The sequence below is a fragment of the Cydia fagiglandana genome, chromosome 9, assembly GCF_963556715.1.
Source record: "Cydia fagiglandana chromosome 9, ilCydFagi1.1, whole genome shotgun sequence".
Taxonomy (NCBI): domain Eukaryota; kingdom Metazoa; phylum Arthropoda; class Insecta; order Lepidoptera; family Tortricidae; genus Cydia; species Cydia fagiglandana.
The window spans coordinates 11,165,588-11,189,055 of record NC_085940.1 but is presented as its reverse complement, the minus strand read 5'-3'; the positions used below and the strand labels follow the sequence as shown (position 1 = coordinate 11,189,055).

General features: G+C 39.1%; 1 protein-coding gene across 1 annotated transcript in view; it reads right to left on the bottom strand.

Moving 5' to 3' along the window:
• LOC134667394 (testis-expressed protein 2) overlaps nucleotides 1-23,299 on the bottom strand; it is a 32,655-nt gene extending 9,356 nt beyond the window's left edge. Inside the window, exons 1-18 of the mRNA XM_063524797.1 lie at nucleotides 23,113-23,299; nucleotides 22,279-22,728; nucleotides 20,918-21,024; nucleotides 19,234-19,372; nucleotides 18,317-18,837; nucleotides 17,585-17,672; nucleotides 17,158-17,311; nucleotides 13,819-14,019; nucleotides 12,905-12,975; nucleotides 12,253-12,434; nucleotides 11,367-11,485; nucleotides 7,195-7,360; nucleotides 6,228-6,326; nucleotides 5,506-5,613; nucleotides 3,223-3,381; nucleotides 1,246-1,435; nucleotides 1,025-1,125; nucleotides 87-205 (exon numbers count right to left, since the gene is read on the bottom strand). Of these exons, the coding sequence (XP_063380867.1) occupies nucleotides 87-205; nucleotides 1,025-1,125; nucleotides 1,246-1,435; nucleotides 3,223-3,381; nucleotides 5,506-5,613; nucleotides 6,228-6,326; nucleotides 7,195-7,360; nucleotides 11,367-11,485; nucleotides 12,253-12,434; nucleotides 12,905-12,975; nucleotides 13,819-14,019; nucleotides 17,158-17,311; nucleotides 17,585-17,672; nucleotides 18,317-18,837; nucleotides 19,234-19,372; nucleotides 20,918-21,024; nucleotides 22,279-22,728; nucleotides 23,113-23,131 (2,993 nt within the window). The 5' untranslated portion in view covers nucleotides 23,132-23,299. The remainder of the gene's footprint in view (nucleotides 1-86; nucleotides 206-1,024; nucleotides 1,126-1,245; nucleotides 1,436-3,222; nucleotides 3,382-5,505; nucleotides 5,614-6,227; nucleotides 6,327-7,194; nucleotides 7,361-11,366; nucleotides 11,486-12,252; nucleotides 12,435-12,904; nucleotides 12,976-13,818; nucleotides 14,020-17,157; nucleotides 17,312-17,584; nucleotides 17,673-18,316; nucleotides 18,838-19,233; nucleotides 19,373-20,917; nucleotides 21,025-22,278; nucleotides 22,729-23,112) is intronic.
• Between the last annotated feature and the right edge of the window lie 169 nt (nucleotides 23,300-23,468).

Genomic DNA, 23,468 nt, shown 5'->3' with positions numbered 1-23,468 from the left:
CGAGTCCTCCACCTCGCTGATCTTTCTCTGTCTTTCGTCTAATTAGTAAAGGGTCTAAGCTGTAGAGGGAATGAGACAGAACGTACAGCTCCTGCGTTTGTATGGCCTCGTTGCTGTCGACGGGCTGCACGGGCGGGCTCTCGTCGTCACTCGAAGACTCCGCCGAGTCCTCCACCTCGCTGTCGAATATGGCGGGCTTGCGTTTCTGCACAGACAACATCGTCGTTCAAATATACAAGGCGTGGCGTACCCCCTTATCATAGACTAGGAGTCCTCTAGACCGAGTTTAGAGCAATTATTTCATGCAACCAATGATGCCGAAAATGCGGGGGTGCGCGGGACGAGGTGAGCGAAGTCCCGTGCCGTGATTGGTCCGTTCAAAGACACGGACGTCACACAAAGACACTTTCGACTCGAACATGGAGTAAAATGACCGTATGCGTGGCAGAGGGGGTAGCGCGACTATGCTCAGTCTGGAGGATGTTTTGTCTGTGCCCCTTATACATACCTAATACTTAGCAATTCTTTATAAATATTTTGTCCGTTTTGTATTTTTGACAAACACAAATATCTAAATGACAGATAAGGACAAACGTTTATCAAGGGCTAAGTAGTTAAGACTTGACACTGACAATCCACTAAATTGTTTACTGATCAACTCATCGTCGTTACCCAGATACTTTTAGCGCTCAAACGAAGCGACATCTATTGTCAACTAGCAGTACTGATAAATTCCGCTACTTGACGGAATATCTAGATATCGACTACGAAACTCGCGCATTGGTAAGAAAACTAATGTATGGAGTTAAGTACCACTCTTTCTTTACTTATATTCCTCTATGGTTAAACTGACTCATGTGTGTATTCAGTTTTTATATAGGTACCAGTGGAGGCGCGTCAAACATATCCGTAGGCAAGCCGGGGCTAATTTGGCTTACATATTTCCTTTACAACTGTGCTTCCAAAAACAGGAAAGCCGGTGGGAATCGGCCGCCACTGATAGGTACCGAATAAGGTTACTTACCCGTAGCTGCTTTTCGGAGAACATTCCGGTCCCCGTAATTATGAGATCGTTCTCCACTACGTGTTCATCTGTCAGCATGAGCTTTTCTTCCAACGTTAGGTCTGAAACAAACGTCAAAGGTCATTGAGCACAAAGGCAAATTTTTCACGAACGGCGAGCTAAAAGCTCACTCACATTTATTGATGAACTTGGTTGACTACGAGTGAATAGGTGATACTCACTCTTCTCCTTGAGCTTCATCAGGTTGATGTTGGTGAGGATGGTGATGGTGGCGCCGCCGTCGTAGCGCAGGTCGGCGTCCAGCCACACGCCGCGCTCGTCCCACGTCGCGCCACCCACGCGCTCCACCAGCGGACACGCGCCAGCTAGCGACAGCTCTGTCACAACCAGCGGGGACATGAACGAAGGTAGCTGGAAGAAGCAAACGAATTATGGTAAAGAAGGAACGGTGAACAGTACAACCGGATTAAGGCTTAAAACTCACTGCGATTATTTTTTTGCGGTTTCGGTCTCGCAAGTGCGTGCGCTTAATAAATCATGCGGTTACACTTTTTGCGGTGCTAATACTGCAAGAAATTAAGCGCAGTGTGTTGTAAGCCTAACGGGTGATGATAGAGGCGACGACACTTGGATACCTTTTACATAACCTTCTTGACATTATTCAACCGTTACAACTGGCTAAGAAAAAATATAGGAACAACAATTTTCCGTGAACTTTTTCAATCACTTTCCCAACTTCTTGTTTCAAAAATTAAATAAATTGTATGTGAAATATTTTGAGAGTGTTAGGGCTGATTTAGACGGCGCGCGAACTCGAATGCGATTTTAGTTACAATGCGGACTGTTGGTTACGTCCTTTTCAACAGACCGATCAAAACCCGCAATTATTTATTATTTATTTATTTTAATCTTTATTGCACATACATGAAGGTACAAATGGCGGACTTAATGCCTTAAGGCATTCTATACCAGTCAACCAATGGGTCAAACCAGAAAGATTAAGTAGGAAATACGCACGCGAGTTCTCGCATAGTCTAAATAAATAAATAAATATTATAGGACATTCTTACACAGATTGACCAAGCCCCACAGTAAGCTCAAGAAGGCTTGTGTTGTGGGTACTCAGACAACGATATACAGTGAAACCTGGGTAAGTGGGATCTCAAGGGACGAGCAAATTTGTCTCACTTAAAGAGGTTTTCCACTTACCCAGGCTCCCAGTTAGCCAGGTATAAATAAGTTTCTGTCTCATTTACAGAGGGTTCCATTAATAGAGGTGAGAATAGAGGATATACCTCAGTTATAGAGGTGGTTAATAAGGTATTTATTAATTATCTTTAAAAATAGATAAGGTAAAATAATCCTTGTCCCTAAATATTTTTTAAGTCTGTTTAAATATTTATTTGAATGATTCTCTAAAGGATAGATATTTCGAAATTAAATGAAATTTGATACGGACTTCATTGCGTATTAGAAATGTAATAAATGAAAATTTATTTTTTCGTATTACTTATCAAAATTTCTGCTTTCGTTTCGATAGTTTTAACTACTTACATAAATTAACTAAATCAAACTTGAAGTTGTTTAGACACAATTAGGCAAATGCAGAATTTGTGGATAGACTAAGAGTTAGTAAGAATACGGAAATTGTTCAATGAAGTCCAAGTTAGAGCGGTCATAGATTGATGTTATCTCATGCAGATACAGAAGTCAATTCCCTATGAAATTCTAAAAAACAATTGGGAAAATGTAATCTTATAAATATAGTCTCAGTAAAAGAGGTAAAATACACTCTCTGTCTCAATTATAGAGGTAAATGTGACTATAAAATCACAACAACGAATCCCAGTTATAGAGGTTCGTTTTATCTCAGTAACAGAGGTAATTCAGTGCTAAAGTGTCGGGACCGCACCATGAGTCCCAGCTATAGAGGTTTCTCACTTATCCAGGTCCCACTTAACCAGGTTTCACTGTATATAATATATTATAAATACTTAAATACATATAAAAAACAACCATGACTCAGGAACAAATATCTGTGTCATCACACAAATAAATGCCCTTACTGGGATTCGAACCCAGGACCATCGGCTTCACAGACAGGGTCACTACCCACTAGGCCAGACCGGTCGTCAAAAATGACATGAAATGAGCCCTTATTCTGTAAAAAATAAGAGCATTGACACAAAATGACTCACCTTGAGCGTATTAAGTTTCCTCTGTATCCTATTCTGTACTCGCATCATGATGTGCGGGTCCCTCATGACGTCATACATGACTCGGGCGAGCACCGTGTTCACCCACGAGACCTCGGCGGGCAGCACGCGGCAGTCGCACGCGGACGGAGCTGATTTAGGCTGCAAGGGAATATCGACACTGTTACATCGGTTATAAGGTTCAATATTAGATATTAGAGGACTGCCATTCTCAAAGTGAGTTCCGCGGAACCCTATGGTTCTGCAAATCCTCTGTTGGGGTTCCGCGAAAATACTTGTAAGAAAAAAACCAGCTATTCTATAGGTATATCTGGTCCACAGTGATGAACGAAAATTAATTTGGGGCTCCGTCAAATATTTCGCTTGTCAAAAGGGTTCCGTCACCAAAAAAGTTAGAGAACCGCTGTTATAGGACATTCTTACACATATTAACTAAGTCCCACAGTAAGCTCAAGAAAGCTTGTGTTGTGAGTTATCAGACAACGATATATACAGGGCGTCCCACAGCTATGCCACATGGAGGGAAAGTACCCTGAATATTGTAGATGGAACATTTTACTGAAAGAAGACATTATTTTCATTTAAAAAACAATTTAAACTGCATTCATGATTTTTAAATAATTACATGGTTGAACCGGGAATCGAACCCGCTACACGAGAAAAAAAAACACCCTGTAGCTTTTTCATCCCGATCGAAAGGCTTCATCATAAGGATTATTTTTTGCTAAATAACATAGTGTCAGAAACTAAAGGAAGACCATGAATTTTAACATTTGATGTGAAATTTAGCGAAATAATCAAAAGAGAGCGGCTTTGTATTCAACAGAATGACACTCATTTTGAGCATTTGATAAATTAATTTGGTTAATGAATTAAAAATGTTAAAATTCATGGGTTTCTTTTTATTACCGACACTATGTTATTTAGCAAAAAATAATCCTTATGATGAAGCCTTTCGATCGGTATGAAAAAGCTACAGGATGTTTTTTTTTTCGTGTAGCGGGTTCGATTCCCGGTTCAACCATGTAATTATTTAAAAATCTATGAATGCAGTTTAAAATGGTTTTTAAATTAAAATAATGTCTTCTTTCAGCAAAATGTTCTATCTACAATATTCAGGGTACTTACCCTCCATGTGGCATAGCTGTGGGACGCCCTGTATAATATATAAACCATGACTCGGGAATAAATATCTGTGTCATCACACAAATAAATCCCCTTACTGGGATTCGAACCCAGGACCATCGGCTTCACATGCAGGGCCATTACCCACTAAGCCAGACCGGTCGTCAAATAAGGTTCAAATATTAGGGTAATCTGACTTGTGTAGCATCGTAAAGAAGGCATCATGCGCAGAGTAGTACAATATCGTCGGGTGACAAGCAAAAGTCACTAAGTACTATCAAAAAATTAAAGTAACAATGCACTTTATTACACTTGTAACACGGTTTATTGTCCAATAATTTCCATGGTGTTAGTTAGTGACTTTTGCTTGTCACCCGACGATATTGTACCCCTGACCTCCTAAAGCCCACTTGCACCATTCCACTAACCCGGGGTTAACCGGTTAAACCTAAAGTTACCATGGTTACCAGTACAATTAGACAATGGGTTGACGGTTAAACCGCTTAACCCCGGGTTAGTGGAATGGTGCAAGTGGGCCTAAGTCAATGGCGCTGAAAGACAAAATAGACTTACATCAAATTACAATAAACTCTGATACTCTGATACTATCTCTACTCTAATTTAAACGTACAAATAGCGGGTAAGCCTAAGGGTATTCCACCTATCCGATTTCTTTGTCCAATGTGTATTGCGTCTCACATTTTGCTTAATGGGACGCAATGACATTGGACAAAAATATTGGACAGATGGAATACCACCCTAAGCACAGTACTTACTCGTACTTACAGCCTCCTAATGCCCAAGGTCCTACCTATAGTAGTACTTCTTCAGGTCAATGTAATTTAAACCATATTCAATTGGAACAGTTTCGTGCAGTATCGTTTAATTTTCTAGCAAAATCAACTCTATTCCCTGTAATATAGGTTCAAATTTCAGTGGCAAACTTTTGGTTTTTCATTTGTATGGCTGGGCCTTAGGAGGATAGACTGCCCTTGTATCTTTCTAGTACAAAAGTGAGTGAAGTGAGTTTTGGTTTACATCTGATGAAACGAGATCAGTCCTAACCGACTTCGCTTCTATCTTCTACATAAGGACAATGGTAGAAACAAAAATTGGAATAGGACACATATAGGTACTAACATCGGATTTTCGTTTCTTCTTGGTTTTGCTTTTAGCCTCTACCGGCGTGGGATCGAGGTCGCACGTGACTCCGGTGTCGACCTTCTGCCTTCTGGTTTCTTCGTGCGTCTGATGACAGATCGGATCGGACTTTTGTCTAAGTTCAAATACTAATAATAAGCGATACTTTATTACGAGATTAGACAGTGTTAGTGTCGTACAAATACGAAGGAAAGTTAGAGAAAGATAGATAAACTTTTCTTTTTAAAGTATGTAGATAAAACGCTACATTTTCTGATTTTATATGAAAATTCGGCTAGCCGGTGGAAAGAGAGTTGTTCAGACGTTACGTTACTGTTTGACTTAAAGAAATACTGAGTTTAGAGCGCGTGAAACGTTTACTAAGACGAGTCAGTTCTTTGTGCTTTATTTTTTTTAATAGGGCATTACTAGCTTATAGAAGTGGAATCGAATTTCTATTTCCCTAACATTGCTTATAAATAAAAAGAAAGGGAAGATAAAACAAGATAGGGAGAGAGAGAAGGGAGAGTATACCTACGAATCGTCAGGTGACAAGCAAAACTCACTAATTACCACCAAAGTTCATAGCCATAGTGAACCATATTAGTACTAAAAGAAGGTCGATTTGTGTTTAATTTTTTTTTAGTAATTAGTGACTTTTGCTTGCCATCTGACGAAATACAATGTAGTGAAGACAAATTACAGCCAATAAAGTTACAAACCTGCATGATTTTTATAAGATAGGGCCAGAATGTTTTCTCATACGAGCTCCAATCCGTAACGGTAGAAGGAATCTCCGACGGCACTGGAGTAGCTTTGACCTGAAGCAAAACAAATCGGTCACAACATTTCATACAGATAAATGGTAACGTTCTAAATCAGCGGTCGGCAACCTTTTAGCAGCCAAGGGCCACATAGTAGTTAACGGAGGTGACGCGGGTCGTACTTTGTTAATATTTATGACTTTATGAGACATTGTCGTTTGTCACTATTACATACAAGTTAGCCAAGGCGGCACTCGGGCCGCAAGTGACAGGTTCACGAGCCGTATGCGGCCGGCGGGCCGCAGGTTGCCGAACGCTGTTCTAAATAATACATAAGGGATAAGTTCGCCTTTGTACTAACGAATGTTATTTTTCCTGTTTTGTTTTGATTTTTGTACAATAAACTGTTTGTACAATAAACGTTCTTTATTTACCAACTCATTTCCAAAATCATCACAGAATTAGATTCAATGTAGGTTATGGGTATGCCAGTATACACTCAGTGCCAGTGCGAGGTACGCGTGTAGCCTATCGGCTACCCTTATCGGGAAAACTCTTATGTAGCGAAGAGCGCCTACTCTAATAACAGAGAACCCGCCTAGCCGGCCGCTGAAGTGGAGGAAGGGAAGTGAGTAGAGTAGGTGCTGTAAAGGTAGGTAGTTCGATTTGTTCGGATTTTACAGGCTGGCGCGTTAGTAACTTGGATTTAAAACTAGACTAGACCTACGGACTCGTCCCTGCTATAGCCGTGCGTATACTGCGAAGCTGTTAGCTGTTACTTACATTGGCTTCGGAAAAAAAATGGTGTCTTTATCTATAGATTGCTCGAACTCTTGTCTTCGGCGTCGGAAAACTCGAGCGACTGATTTACCCTTTCTATAACCGTGTGCATCCTTCGATAACTGTAGTAGTATTTTGCACTTACACTGGGCTTTGGGAAGGAGACGGCGTCCTTTTCAGAAACTTTGTAAACGGCCATCTCTATGCCCTCCTTAGTGTCGGGCGCGAGATCGCTCGAACTCTTATCTTCAGCGACGGAAGACTCGAGTGACGGACTCGCCTCCGCTATAGCTTGGTGTATCCGTCGGAACCTGGCAACATAAAGTTACAGTCAGTTAATACACCATTTGAGGGTTTCGTACCCATAGGGTCAAAACGGAACCCCATTACTAAGACTCCACTGTCCGTCTGTCTGTCACCAGGCTGTATCTCAAGGACCGTGACAGCTACACAATTGAAATTTTCACAGATGATGATTGCCGCTATAACAACAAATACTAAACAGAACGGAACCCTCGGTGGGCGAGCCCGACTCGCAATTGTCCGGTTTTTTAGTTTCTCAAACTCGATTTCTTATTCAATATCATTTGGTCACATGATTTTTCAACCGGCGTGATGAAGCGAATATTTCCGAACGACGGTAAACAGTTGTTTGAACCGCTCATAGTATAAAACTACCTCGATAGCGGAGTCAGTTATGAAGTTGACCCAAAAAAAAAATTTATTAAGCTATGAGCTTCATCACATATGATCTTTGAGTAATTCTAAGCATTTCAAGCCTGGGAAGCAATAAGGGGAGGGGGGGTACAAAGATGGCCGCCACCCCCGTCACCATTCAAAAAAATCTGTTCTGGTCCTGGTGGCTACTAGGGCAAGTTTGGTATCATTTTCGTATAAACCGGAGACGTAGAATTCATTGCTGATATTTGTTTTTTTCAGCTTCATAGTAATTTTACAAGAAAAAAGTAAAAAGATGAAAATTTAGGATGGAGGTTTTTGCTTTGAGAGCTACCTAACTAACTTTTGTATAGTGGCCAAAAATATCATATAAAAAATACTATAATAAAGCGTAATTCATGCAAATTCTAAACATATACACGTTGAGTAATATCCTACTGCAAAAAGATGGTGAAAAAATTATTAAATGACCGCAGCGCGGGTAGTTGGACTTTCGTTTATCTTGCGGACCGTCGTTTATCTTACAAAATGATCGAGTACGAGTATCTACGTAGGTATGCTTACTTTGCTAGATTTTATGATGACGAATAAAATACTTTCATCCAGACATAATTCATCATACAGACATAATTTTATGCACTTTAATTTTAATGCACTTGCAACGATTTGAGTGGGGCCTAGTGTTATTTGACCGGTGTTTTCTGTAAGGTGGAGGTAAGTACGTACTTCCCCAGTTGGGCTCTGCTCGGATAGATCTGGAATGACATCCGCTGTGCTGTGCCCTACCACACAAAGCGAGATGACATTCACAGTGCCCATACCTCTCTTTTGAACGTAGTTTAAGGATATACCCGGGTCCAAAATTGGGTCCGAGAAATAACTATTATAAATGAAATTATTCTAATAAAATAGCGCTCTTATTTTTGCTGATAATATTAAAACACTATTTACGAGAGAAATTGTACTACTTAGGAAGAGGCAAAATATTTATTTTCACGATAATTTTCATGCTATAACTCACTTTAAGCAATTTTATAGGTACTTACTTGTTGTTTTTAATAAATAACTTCAACCTGCACATAACATTCATTTGGATTTGATTTGGTTTGATTTTGTTTGATATTTTACATTTAATATTTGCTTCAGGTTGGTGTGGTGAAAAATTCTGTGTTTCACTCGGCGGCAAATTTTGTTTAACCCTCGTTCTTTGAAACCCTTACAACGCTCAAGATTCCATTTTTCGAACCACTCACTACGCTCGTGGTTCAATTTTGAAATCTTTCGCTTGATCGGGTATCAATATTAGCACGAGCGGTTAAACAACAACTTTACCCCCTTGTAAAACAAATAACTATTATGCGGAGATAGGAGACTATTAAGGAGAGCTTACATTTAGAAATCATAACAGCTATGTATATTTGTCATACTAATATAGGTTATGCAAGTATGACTTGGTGACAAACCAACGAAGCCCCGCCTCGCGGGGCTTCTATTTTCTGCTCTGAGGGATAAAAGGTAACTAACGAACCTAACCTAACCCAACCTGAAATTGCGGTTGTACATGATCTTATTTGTTAAGCGAGCCGCCCTCCTCTTTAGACATGGGGATACCTGTGTGTATTTTTAGAATTATGTCTGTGTACTGGAAACTGCGGACATTAAATATACAGAAAGCATTTTATTCGTCATCATAAAATCTAGCAAAGTAAGCATAGTTACCTACGTAGATACTCGTACTCGACCATTTTGTAAGATAAACGCCGCCTAGCGAGAGTCCAACTACCCGCGCTGCGGTCATTTAATTATTTTTTCACCATCTTTTTGCAGTAGGATATTACTAAACATGTATATGTTTAGAAGCTGCATGAATTGCGCTTTATTATAGTATTTTTTGTATGATACTTTTGGCCACTATACAAAAGTTATTAGCTCTCAAAGCAAAAACCTCCATCCCAAATTTTTATCTTTTTACGTTTTTCTTGCAAAATTACTATGAAACTGAAAAAAACAAATATCAGCAATGAATTCCACGTCTTCGGTTTATACGAAAATGATACCAAACTTGCCCTAGTAGCCACCAAGACCAGAACAGATTTTTTTGAATGATGACGGGTGGCGGCCATCTTTGTACTCCGCCCTCCTCGACTAGACGCACGCTTCTTATCGCCTCCGAGGCTAGAACTGCTTAGAATTACTCAGAGATCATATGTGATGAAGCTCATAGCTTAATAAAAAAATTTTGGGTCATATATGGCAGCGATCCGTAACTGACTCCAGTACGATTCTCCTCGCTACTGTAGATGTGCCTAAAAAGTCGCCCAATATTATCGCCATCTGCAACTATCTGCTATGTATGACTATCTGAACGATGATAGTTGGTAAAAAGTGTAGAAACGTTGTTCTAACTAAACTAGGATCTAACTAAGGGCTGATTTAGACGATGCGAGAACTCGCATGCGAGTTTCATACCATTGCGGGTTATGATTGGTCGGTTGAATTGGACGTAATCCTCAGTCTGCAATGTAACTAAAATCGCATGCGAGTTCGCCGTCTAAATCAGCCCTAAAGTAAGAAACATACACACCACTCAAGTTTGTCGCGGCCCGTCCTCGCGAACAGGAACAGCCGCGAGTGCTTGTCTTTGGAGTGCTTCACGTGCAAGCTCCACTCCCCCTCCGCCGCGCCCTCTACAGTCTCCGGCTCCTAAACCAACAAGGCAATAGTCATCCGGAACTAAGAATACCTAAAGTAAGAAACATACACACCACTCGAGTTTGTCGCGGCCCATCCTCGCGAACAGGAACAGCCGCGAGTGCTTGTCTTTGGAGTGCTTCACATGCAAGCTCCACTCCCCCTCCGCCGCGCCCTCTACAGTCTCCGGCTCCTAAACCAACAAGGCAATAGTCATCCGGAACTAAGAATACCTAAAGTAAGAAACATACACACCACTCGAGTTTGTCGCGGCCCATCCTCGCGAACAGGAACAGCCGCGAGTGCTTGTCTTTGGAGTGCTTCACGTGCAAGCTCCACTCCCCCTCCGCCGCGCCCTCTACAGTCTCCGGCTCCTAAACCAACAAGGCAATAGTCATCCGGAACTAAGAATACCTAAAGTAAGAAACATACACACCACTCGAGTTTGTCGCGGCCCATCCTCGCGAACAGGAACAGCCGCGAGTGCTTCACGTGCAAGCTCCACTCCCCCTCCGCCGCGCCCTCTACAGTCTCCGGCTCCTAAACCAACAAGGCAATAGTCATCCGGAACTAAGAATACCTAAAGTAAGAAACATACACACCACTCGAGTTTGTCGCGGCCCATCCTCGCGAACAGGAACAGCCGCGAGTGCTTGTCTTTGGAGTGCTTCACATGCAAGCTCCACTCCCCCTCCGCCGCGCCCTCTACAGTCTCCGGCTCCTAAACCAACAAGGCAATAGTCATCCGGAACTAAGAATACCTAAAGTAAGAAACATACACACCACTCAAGTTTGTCGCGGCCCGTCCTCGCGAACAGGAACAGATGCGAGTGCTTCACGTGCAAGCTCCACTCCCCCTCCGCCGCGCCCTCTACAGTCTCCGGCTCCTAAGCCACAAGCCAATAGTCATCCGGAACTAAGAATACCTAAAGTAAGAAACATACACACCACTCGAGTTTGTCGCGGCCCGTCCTCGCGAACAGGAACAGCCGCGAGTGCTTGTCTTTGGAGTGCTTCACGTGCAAGCTCCACTCCCCCTCCGCCGCGCCCTCTACAGTCTCCGGCTCCTAAACCAACAAGGCAATAGTTATCCGGAAGTAAAAATACAATTTGATTGATTTGATACTTTTGACCCACGCATACCTAACTAGAGTAAAAAGCGAATTAAGTTTGTACCTATAAGAAAAAAATCTTACTACACGGCTTAAAAATGACAAAATTCGCAATACTTTGCGTCTTAGAATAAACTTTAAAACGCCGAATAAATGTTGGTCAGTATGAGTACAGCCTACAGTTTAAATTTTTACTCGTAATATGAGCCACACCCTGTAACGCGTACGCTTACCGAGTTCCCGGCGGATAAATTACAAAATTACGAAAAAAATCCGTTAGAAAAAACTAGGAAACTTCTCATATTATTGTAAGGAAATGAAATGTTCCATTCAAAAAATGAAAACTTGCTTTATTTCTTGTGAATGTCTCTAGAAATTTTCGGGATTATTACAAGTTTTTGAAAGCTTTACGCAATTAACATTGCACATCTCATTTAACGGACAGACTAGTTGTAAGTGACTTAGGGTCTGTTGCACCAAACCGTCTGTCCCCGTTAAAGCGTTTGCATTTTTTTTTGTATGGCATATTTCATACTACACTGCTGTTTGACGTAAGTCTGTTAAATCGCTGGCTCAATATTATACGGTTCTGTTTCACTTCTATCGAACTGAAATTTGAACATTGTCATAATGACATTAAGTTGAATTTCAACTGTCTTGAAAATGTAATATAGAACCCTGTATATTAGGGCAGCGAAATGTGGTTGGAGCATCAGCCTTACAGTTTCGTCTAAAAACTCCTTCAGCCTGGAAATCTCTGTCTCGTCCAGATCATCGTCGAGGACGTCATCTTTGCCGTTGGCGGGCGCACTAGTCAGCTCCTCCGCGGTCAATTCTTCTTGTAGAGTCTTCTCTGTTTGGCTGTCTGGCTCTGTGGCGGTGGACACGTTATCCGGTTTTTTATCTGTGGCAAATTGGCAATGAAACACAAGTGAATGAGAGTGTAGTTAATTAAATAGAATAGAATTAAATTGCATTGCAATACGCATGCGGCCCGCGAATCTCTCACTTGTGGCCCGCGAGCGTCCCTGGCTATTTTGTATGTCATATTGGCAAACGACAATTTCTGATAAAGTTATAAATATTAGCAAAGTGCGGCCCGCGTCAACTTCGTTAACTACTTCGTTAGTATGTGACCCTTGGCTGCTAAAAGGTTGCCGACCGCTGTTCTAAAGTATGAGAAACTAGGATCGGAAATTGAATTTAGAAATGCCTCGTTGTTTTTAAATGGACCATACTACCAATATCAAATGGACCATGTACGTCCGCTACAGACAAAAATTGCTTTAGATGAACATAGAAAGGTTATTTGATCTTGATAATAAGTTAGATTGCGGTTTTAGGAGGGATGATTATTAATCTGATCTGCCATACCTCTATGCATTTTTCTGACGAGCCGATGTCGCAGACCTTCCCTCCCAGGCGTTTCTGCATCTTGTGAAAGGCTAAAAATGCAATGGCAAACATTAAAAAAAAACATATCTAGGAAACTAAATGTGTGATCGTTGCTAAGAGAATTAGCGATGCTTATCATTACGCCTTGGTTACAGTTGTTTTCAGAACTAGCTAAAAACACTAATGTTTTCAGGAGTGTATTTCACGAGATTACGGCTTCACGGTATCATTGTTATCTTTTATTATTATGTCTACTGATTTTCTCATTAATATTTTATTCATTTATTTTAATATTGTATGAACAATTGAACATGGAAAAAAATATTGATTTACCTAACTTAGCAGTTTAGTGTCTTGAACTTTATGGGTGTCACCATACAAAAGGCTCTATCTATGTCCGGACCGGACCCGGACCGAATTGACTTGCACGTGCGCGCATGTTCGCTTGAGTTTGCTTGCTTTGAGTTACGCCCAGATCTATTATAATAATTATAGCAAATTTGCTGCTAATAGTACGTTGCTTGACATGTGCTTGATTTGTGCGACTCACGTAAAGCTGGCATAAAAAGTGCAATCCTCAACAAACTAGCGTGGCAGCGCCTTTGTTAGATGTGGACGCGCCTATTCGTTTTGTTTGGAACCAACTACGCAATCCGGGCCTGATTTAGTTAAATTATGTTTTATCCCTTTCTTACAAATACATAAAGGCAAAATGACGGATAAGGACAAACCTCTTATCTTATCTTATTGTTTTCGGGGGCCCTTGCGGATACACTTCGACCCATAGGGATCTTTTGTGCAGTTACCCCCATTGTGCAGTTACCCAGGACAAACGATTATTAGCTAATTGAGGTTTGTAGCGAGTTTATGAATAAGGGGGTAAATAGACTTACCTTTTTTCTTTCTTTCTCCATACAAATCTCTTCTTCTTTTCCGGGCTGGTGTTAGTTTCCGTGGCCTCTGACTCTTGTTCTTTCTTCTTACTCTCTGACGCTTCGCCAGGTTTTTTGTCAGGTAGATTTTCTTTCTCAAGTACTTGTATTGTTTCATTTTCATTTAATGTTATACATATGGGATATTTTTTGCTCCATTGTCTGAAATTAATTAATACATTTATTTATATTAACAATGTCAAAACATTGCAATTTGAGCATAACGTTTTTCTAACAGTCGAATAGATCTGAAACTTCGCAAGTACAACATTATACATTGACACAATAGTCTGATGATGGAGCAAGAAGACAGATAGTGAAACACTTCGATGGCAACTAGTAATATTAAAATATACTTAATTGTTTATAAATGATCCCTCAAGAGGAAAATGAACTTAATGATTTTCACTAGGTACAGTCACCTGCAATAATATGTTACACAACGAAGGCCGCAAAAATATCTGACACGATCTTATATGTAGAGCCATAAGAGCGTGTCACATATTTTTGCGGCCTTCAAATAGTAACATATCATTGCAGGTGACTGTACCATGAAGCAAGTTAATCTGAACCCTCGCGGTTTTTATCGATAGAAATGTACCCTTAATATTATGTGTTAAATCATGTCATATTAAGCAGTGTCACAGACACGAAATCACTTAGGTAACATAAATATTTTCGTGACCGGATAAACCAGTTGAAATTAAAATTCTAAACATCGTTACACATTTTAACGAATGCGTCAGAATAGTAAATTAGTTAGTCATTCGAAATTAAACACAAAATAATTCGTGCAGTGTTACGGAAGAGGTTATTAACCCAATTGACGGTATACGGTGCGACCGAGGCACAGTATAGATACAATGACAGTATCTCCCTATTAAGTTAGTAAGACTTTCCAATTTCGAACATAACGACTGCTCGTGGTATCTAACCGAAACACGGCTAGTTCCCTTCTATTGTGTGAGTAAGTATTGTATTTTTGTTCGGGCGATTTTCCGCAACTCGACGTCTTGTGCCTATTTTGCGTGATGTGTGAGTAGGTACAGTCTCTTGTTTTTTGCGTGCAGTTTAAGCATCTACAAACAGCAACACTCCTAACTGTACATTGGTGGACCTTATTACAAAAGGCATATCCTCCTAAGGCCCAGCCATACAAATGTAAAATGCGATATTTGCCACAGAAATTTGAACCTTTAGTGTAGAAAATAGAGTTGATTTTGCGTTATTCAAAAACTGAACGAAACAAAGAAAAAGCAACTCTGTTCCAATCGAATATGATTAAAATTTCATTGAACTGAATAAGTACTATAGGTAGGACCTTGGGCCTTAGGAGGATATGATCGATGAAGCGTGGTTAGCCTTCTTCACACTAGGCGAGAACTGAGACACCAGCGCGCCGCTCTCCCACCTTCGTCACCGGGCACGGCATTCTCCTGCCAGCTATGCGGTCGCGGCTACCGCTCTCGCATTGGACTTACCAGTCATTTGCGGAAGCGCTGCACTCTTATGGACGCTGTTTAAACCATCTACTTATTGATGTTTCAGGCCAATGATGACGATGATGATGATCCACCAATGTGTACAATTAAAAGTGTAGGCGATGGTACCTTTGTTTGAAGATAGACTACTTTATACGACTCTGTATAATTTTGACCCAATTGCCGGTCGAGCGACGCGAGCGAAGGTCAGCTTGGCTAACTATTCGGACAATGTAACCGTCTGGCTTATCGTGAGATTTAGTGCTTTGTTTAATGACCTCATTAGGCGTAATTGTATTGATTATTCGTTCCAAATGAGAGTAATAAAAACAAATACTAGACTAGTTTTCGGTGAAAAGAAATAAAAGCGGCAACAAAGCCATTAAATTCTAGGCTAGCCGTTGGATTGGATAGCTATACCAGTCTTTGAGGAGATCGGGACCATCAGGATTAGGGCTAATTTAGACGGCACGCGAACTCGCATGCGATTTTAGTTACATTGCGGACTGTTGGTTACGTCCAATTCAACCGATCGATCAAAACCCGCAATGTAATAAAACTCGCATGCGTGTTCTCGCATCGTCTAAATGAGCCCTTATTCAGGAGAAGTCTATGTCCAGCAGTGAACGACTTTCGGCTGTGACTGTATTTGCATGTTTAAGTATAATTCCAATTCACGGTCACTTTAAACATTCATGCCATATTCAATTATTCAGTATTATAGTTTAATCTCTTTCAATGTCAAGGACGCCTATTTCATACTTAAGGAAAAAATAAATACTAAATAATACTTATTGATAACACGACAACTTGCTTTTTATAAAAAAATATGTGCACACCCTTTTCAGTTAATTACGCTGTCTACTAAATAGTTGAGTAGTCACATTAATAAAACTATTGAAACGGACATCGGATGACGGTAGCATAACGTAGGAGGAAACGGGGTCATTCGAAGCATGATTTTTGGATGATTTGGGGGGGTCTTTATGGACAGCCCCCAAGCAGTAAATTATAAATGAAATGTATTTGCTAATCCGTCAAGTGGACGGAAACTGACACCGGACGGTAAACTGACGCAATTACCCTATAACCCGGAGTTTCGAACTTTAGTTTGGTATTTGCATTTATTTTGTAGTGGTTCTAAGAATCAGTTCACCTATTCACGTCATAGAAGTGTCAAAACTGAAATTGAACTTTATGCATATGCGAGTAGGTCTATGTTGCTCTGTGGCGGATTAATCCGTCTTTAGCGTTGGACCAGCGGTTTGGATATATCCGTCGTTGGCGTCGAAAAGGTTAAATTAAAATATGCATTGCTAGCAATAAATAGCTTATACTAATGCGCATGTTTTTGTTCTACTTTGACGCACTTTCTGCGTCGTGGTACGACTATTACGACATTACTTTTTCAAGGTGATCAAGAGATCTTAACCTACTACTTATGAAATGTTCGTATATGATGCCACAGAATAAATAATAGTACTAGGTACAGAAGACTCACTCTCTAACAAAACGCGTCTGTTACGATCAGGACAGATATGGCCGCTAGGTGGCGACAGCGCCACGCGCGGCTTATGCCAAACCCCAAAATTGGGGTCGAACGGATGTACTTTTATTTTAGCTACCTGTAGCAAAGCGACGAAATCGCGGAGTGAGACACGCCTGATGATGCTGACGATGTGTTTAAGTTTTTTACGCCACTACGGCTGAGTCAAAATTAAGGGTGGATCAAAGAGGCGAATACATCCCCTTACGTAATGTTGCCAAAACTGGATACACAAAGTAACAAAGGGAAACAATGATAAAATGTTTTCCATACCTTTTACTGACAAGTCCATTTGGCAGCAGGCATACTTTGGCTCCTGTTAAATTGTACAATCTATGCTGGTAGAAAATAACTTTGTCTATTTTTTCATCCCACAGCGCTCTCTTCGCTATTTTTGTCTTTGTGTAAGATATCCTTAAATTGCAGCCTAAAACAAAAAATAAGATAAAAGGTCGTTCACTGCTTATTATCTATCTTATGAGATATAAATGCCTGTAAAGATAAAGTTAGTATTTAAAATGAGCTAACGCAGCAATATAACAATAAAGTTATAGATATATCTACACACTAGACACTAGAATATAAGGATAATAGTGTGTCTGTATACTCACGGAAGTTTTATAAAAAAGAAACTTAAAATCAATCAAGTAAATGGAAGTGCATGGCTAAAATTATATGTATGTTTGTATTGTACGTTTACCTTCTAATTTCATAAATGCGGTTGTTGTTTTGTTGATGTGATACGTGTATGCATCATATTCATGAAACCTATAATGGTTTATCCATCCCTGCAAATCACAACATGGTTTAGAAATCAAGAACTATAATCTACAAATAGTTTGTGCTAGTTTCAAGAAAAAGGGACCTTAATGCATCAGCATCGTTAATAAAGGCGTTATAGTTCGTAGCTTCGTAACTGAGCCCGGCGGCTAATCCTATTGTCTATTGTTAAGTAAAACCGCACGTGCTACTTACCTGCAAAAAAGGGTCATCCTTATTCTATTTGGCACCTGAGCGCAGGCTAGTCCAACGCTCAAAAAACCAGTGTAGTTGCGCTCTCCGATAACGCGCCTTTGTTACGCATCTCGATGACACATTTTAGACTGGTTCTGTAGCGTTCGACGCGCCGGCACTCAGTAACCGAAGTACGCAGGTTTTTATGCAGGTGGTGGTGGCACGTGGCACGAGCGGTTTTACTTAACAATAGACAATAGGATTAGCTCGGGCTCAGTTACGAAGCTACGAACTATACCTGCCGCTTGATCCCTTTTTCAAGAACTACACATTTAACTACATACTGAAACACACCCAACTTGTTAGTACAAAAAAGCGCGGAAATGAAATTTTCTATGAAAGATCAACTCTTCGTGCCTAAGTTTTTTAATTTACCGCCTTTTTCTACTGACAAAGTGTGTCCTCAGAGTATACATACCTCATGTTTCTTTATTGGTCTATGCTCCTTAACATTAGGAATACTGTACGCGTACGGTACAGCACTGCTGCGCTTAAACTGAAAAAAACTGGTTCTAGGCTCCTTGTCTGTGCTAAAGTAAGTGGCTAGAAACCATTGCTTCAAATTGCTTCCAAATGTAAACGTCCATACGCCGAGTAGGAATCCATTCCAGGCGTGGGAGTCGGGGAACAGGAGGTAGTTAACAATTAATAAAAAAGTAAGAATATACATTGTGAAATTGAAGAAGTAGTGCCTATGAGTTTCTGTTGGTATATTATTTTTGCTTGGTGGGGATCCGAAATTTGTGGGTGTGATAGGCCTCTGTACAGTGCAGGGGAGGATGTTCAGGACGGGAGGGTTCTTGTCCTCAGAGTCTTTGTACAGATTGATGTCTCCAAGCGCGTCGATATTGGTGTCCTCCAGGGCTTCAACGCCAGACTCAACTTCTAACATACTACTGTCGTCTAGTAAATCTCCCGTACCGTTTTCTGATTCACTGGCTAAAAATAAATTGGAATTTTATTTGACAGGATTAAGGATTCAGTTTCCAAATATTACTTAATTGCGCGACAGGAAACGTATTATTTTTTTACGAATATATTTTCCTCGTTTTCAGAATCTGTGAATAGATTTGTACCCATAACATAAAGTATAACATAGGGGCCGACAAATTTAACATGATGAAGACATGATGAAGGTTGAAGGTATCACCAAAGCTTTGTTGACCATTTTGTAGGCTTGTTTGAATAAAAGGAATCTTGTTTCTAGAGTTAGTAGTAGTTTAGTTAAGCTAAGTTGGCAGCGATTTTGAGACCACAGATTGTGGAAGTAATTGTCTTACTTTATTTACCTAAATCTTAACTCTATTTCCCTAAATCTGACCAGACAGGACTTACCTAAATTCTTATGAGTATCATCACTGGATTCCGAATTATTTTTTTCTAAAGGAAGACTCGACTCGCGGTCGGTAGGCTTGGCCGTGACCGGCTGCGTGATTTCAGAAAGATTCTGAATACTACTGTGAAGAGATGATACCTGATGGAAACATGTGAATGTCATAAACAGAAAAACTGTAAACTATCACATAAGAAGACATAATTTTAGTGGATTTTTTTATGCTAACTAGATGCTTATAAAGATAGCCCAGTCTCGTTTCATCAATTAAATTTGAATATCCTAAAGCCTGGTGAAAATGATCTTTTAAATACAAATTTTAACTGTGGCCTGGATACAGAATATTTTTGCCAGGCCAGGCAGGCGAATAAATGTGTCAAAACATATGCCTTTCATGCCTCACAACAATCAAATCTAGCTTTAGATTAAGCGAACAAGAGTAACACAATCAAAACAAAATTTTAAAATAATTAATTTTGGTGTGGTACTAAATGTCCTTTAAAATTATTTGATTAAGGTAAGGTGGGGTAAGACTATCATGGGGGTAAGATTATCACTTGTATGGAACCAAGCAGCAAATCAGCAAAATAAACTATGTTAGTCTTACCCCACCTTACCTTAGTTAGTTCATTCATTTTAAATTGAAACTGTAACACTAACACCAACTGGAAAATCTGGAAGGTTTAAGGAAAATGCAAATGACAGCCCTATGCATAAATCATAATTGTGAGTAATATTATGAGGAAATCCCAATAGGTGCATCTTTTTTAGGGTTCCGTACCCAAAGGGTAAAACGGGACCCTATTACTAAGACTTCGCTGTCCGTCCGTCCGTCCGTCTGTCACCAGGCTGTATCTCACGAACCGTGATAGCTAGACAGTTGAAATTTTCACAGATTATGTATTTCTGTTGCCGCTATAACAACAAATACTAAAAACAGAATAAAATAAAGATTTAAATGGGGCTCCCATACAACAAACGTGATTTTTGACCAAAGTTAAGCAACGTCGGGAGGGGTCAGTACTTGGATGGGTGACCGTTTTTTTTTGCTTTTTTTTTTTTGTATTGTGGTGCGGAACCCTTCGTGCGCGAGTCCGACTCGCACTTGCCCGGTTTTTTTCAATCATAATAGACTTCTTAAGTTACAAGAGGTTATCTCAAGAGCATGTAATATTGCAAAGTATCGCATTTCTTTACAGTCAGTAATTTAATTTGATGTCACTGTTATTATAGTGTTACTTAAGATTTAAGGATGATTACAGCTGATAAATTTCATTTGTTAAAACTTCAAGATCATGTAGTTCTCAAAAAAGCAAAGAGATTAAACGAAATTAATTTTAAGTCGACCGCCAGGTGGCTTGGGTTCGACGACAGTGCCGCCCTTCCACACATCGATTGAAACCACTTTTCTACCCTACCCACATATGTATTACCTAACCCTTTGCCTATGTACTTATGATTGTTTTAATGTAATAAATTTTTGTTTAAAAATTTTAAACATCCATAATAGACTAATTAAACTTTCACACCATGACAATAAGATTTAGGATCTCATCAGATAAATTTATTAAGATTTTAAGTTATAAAGCTAATATTATGGTTGTTATTGTAAATAATGGATTCTAAATAAAAATTACTTTAGTAAACTTTAGCACTATCCAAGGTAAAATATCTACACTATTTTACCTGGTTGTCAGTATCTCCAACACTTTGTTGATCGGAGTCTTTGATGGCAGAGTTTTCTTCTGAATCTGATGTAGAATTCTCTCTTGGCACAGATTTTTCTTTTGTCTCTATGAAAAGATTATACACTGATTAGACAACACAATTTAGCCTCATAAGGCTCACCATACAAAGTTTCTTTATTTTTAATTTCAACCTTGTCATATAGTAGATTAGGGTGACTTACGCTTGTTTTAGAAAACAATGAAACAAAAGAAATCGTCGGTATACTTCTAAAACATGATAACTACCTAAAACATAGTTTCGAGAAAACGCGAGTTGAAAGTTTGATCCTCAAATGAGGGAATTTAGAAACGCGTTTAGACTAATTTACTTTCGCACTTAAAATTTTTGGATATTAAAATTGTCTATTAATTGATAAAAGTGATATTTTTAAACAGAAAAATATAAAATATTGGCCGACAAAAACATGGCATGTGTTAGTTATCATGTTTTACCTGTATAAAAAAAATGGACTGATTTTTGTGTATTTGTTTATAATCATAAAAAAAATAATTATATATAATTAAAAAAATGACAGTGATAGAAAATACTAGTTCACACGGCATTATAAGCAAATTCTAAAAACTAACGTAGAAATAAAAAGTAATAAATTACATGCAACGTGTAATCATTTACAGGTAAACAGTTGTAAGTGATTCTAATATTAAAATTTTTGACTTTTCTCTCCTTTCTTGAAGAAACATATGACAATACACTCCTTATTAACTAAATTACTTCAAAAATTATGATACTGATTTTGTTAGCGTTTACCGAGCATACTTAAATCAGTTTTAAGTGATTTTAATATTATCTAGTTGTATAATAGATCGCGTATTGAAAGAAATGCCTACAGGCAAATAATAATGAATAATGTTATGATATTTTACCAGTTGCATAACTAGGTTCTCAATTATAGGTACATTCAGGCAAAACATGTTAACGTTACTTTATATATTTTGCATGACCAGTTTTATGAGATATGTTGTTTTAAATACCCTTATTATTTTTTACGTGTACACTGTATTTAATTTCCTGTCTGTTAGTACTTTTTTACACTCTATAACTTTGTAAATAATAAACATAAATTAAAAAATGTCACATATATATGTAAAACAATAAAATGTGAACAAAACTGTATAAACAACTCATTTTTGACCATTTTGTCAGTTATCATGTTTTGGAAGTATACCGACGAAATGCTACTTTATGCTATTTTTAATAGGCTCAAATTAGATTGAAACATAGTGTACATTGTAATGCACAGTGGGCGTTATGAGGTTATTATTATACTAAGGTTATTATTATAACACCACAATCTTTACCTTCTACAGAACGAGTTTTAATATCCTCAACAGCTTGTGCTATTTTGAACTTAAAGTCATGGAAGATCTTCCAAGTTTCATTGGAGCTTTCCTTAGCATCTATGGAGCCTTCCGAAGTAGTAGTCCGCTTTCCTAATCGGTTTAAATACTCTTTCATGGGAGATGATGTTACTTCCTTGGGTGGAGCAGCTGGTTTACTGTCCTCCACAGGTTTGGGCTCAGATTTTGGATCATCATTTTCTTTATCTGGCGGTTTTTCTGTTCTCATTGATTTGAAATATTTGTCTAGTATAGATGAGCTTTTATCCGCTTTTTTCGGACTCGCGGTTTCGTTCTGAGGAGGGTCATTTTGGGGTGTAGGGGGATCATCATCACACATGTGATACAACTCTTCCAGTTCCTCATTGTTAGCATTGTATCTAAAGGACAACGAGGCGTTTGGGGATTTCCCTGAAATAAATTATTCATTATTTTTACGCACACTACACAGACAAAGGCACACAATAAAGTATTGTACACTTACACATCTGCAATTAGAATGACTAAACTATTGTATTTACTCTACAATTTATTACACGCAAGAGTTAACGTCACAAACTTAATAATAACACTAAAACTAACTCTCAAGTGCGTAGCGCACGGAGTCACGGAGTTTGTTATCGCTCTTGTTGTCAAAGAAACAAAAAATGGGCCGTGTTTACTGATAAACACCGGTACGGGGAATAACTGTTGCGCAAGAATATAAATAGGCCAACCCTTTTCTAACTCCTGCAGACCTTATGCAAACGGAACTATTTAAATATATTTAAATTTGAATGTATTTTTAACACATACCCGAGCCGGACAGTTCCATATTTAAAGATAATTCAGCACCACATTCACTTCGTACTCCCAAAGAGACTCATTTCAGTTCATAGTTAGCACATCTTAGGTAATTTATATATTACAAAGTCCGTGAAATTTCTTTAACACAATTTTTATCACTCGCTTATTGCAAAATTGTTTCTGTTCATGACGTGACGAGACAAACAAAACGTCAAATCAAATCAGCTTGTTTTTGATGAGTTCGTGTCTTGTCCATTCCATCCATTCAAATAAAGTCATGAATATACATTCGACAAGTTATAAGAAATTAAAACAAAATTCAAAAAGTTTTATAATTTGGCCCAGGACTGACTCATTTCAAACAT